Source organism: Corvus brachyrhynchos, unplaced genomic scaffold (genome assembly GCF_000691975.1).
Source record: "Corvus brachyrhynchos isolate BGI_N302 unplaced genomic scaffold, ASM69197v1 scaffold10, whole genome shotgun sequence".
Lineage (NCBI taxonomy): Eukaryota > Metazoa > Chordata > Aves > Passeriformes > Corvidae > Corvus > Corvus brachyrhynchos.
In genome coordinates, this window is record NW_008236180.1 from 7,175,952 (window position 1) to 7,176,531 (window position 580).

General features: G+C 54.1%; 1 protein-coding gene across 1 annotated transcript in view; it reads left to right on the plus strand.

Moving 5' to 3' along the window:
* Positions 1-6: 6 nt before the first annotated feature.
* The window catches only part of CTSZ (cathepsin Z), a gene marked incomplete at its 5' end in the record, with an annotated part of 4,259 nt that continues 3,685 nt past the window's right edge, over positions 7-580 (plus strand). The window contains one exon of the mRNA XM_008636328.2: positions 7-31. Within this exon, the coding sequence (XP_008634550.1) occupies positions 7-31 (25 nt within the window). The remainder of the gene's footprint in view (positions 32-580) is intronic.

Below are 580 nucleotides of genomic sequence, written 5' to 3' on the forward strand. Positions count from 1 at the left end.
GGGCCCCACGGCAGCCCCAGCGCCTTGGCAGGTACGCTCGGGCTCACCTGCCGGGCTGGCTCCCCGCTGGAATCGGGAGTTTTCGGGAAGCAAAGGAAGTTTAGCTTCAGGTTACTGACAGCTGGTAAAAGGTGCTAAATCACTGCAGGGACTAACGCAGCAAAACCGAGGCTGAGATGTCTGTGAATACACCAGAACAGTGGGGATGCCCACGGTGAAGGCAAGGAAGGTTGGTTTCAATAGAAAAAGCAATCAGAGTGAGGCTGCCTCCACCTTATCCAAAGGGAACAAGGAGGGAATGCTGGTGTGTGGTTAAAAACCTGTGTGCAGAAGGAACGTGGCCATAGGTCCTCCCAAAGTGCTCTTTAGGTCCTGGGGTAAGAGCTGGGGTTTCTGCCCTCCCCTCGGAGGTGTGGTGATGGCAGCAGCAGATGCAAAAAAGTTGTCAGGTCTCCTTCCCTTTCTGGTACCTCAGCCTGCTGCACTACAGCAGGGGCTCCCCAGCCATGCTGGGAATAAGGAAATGAAAGAAGTTGCCTCTTGTCAACAAAGGAGTCCTGTCATTCAAATGAACCGACCA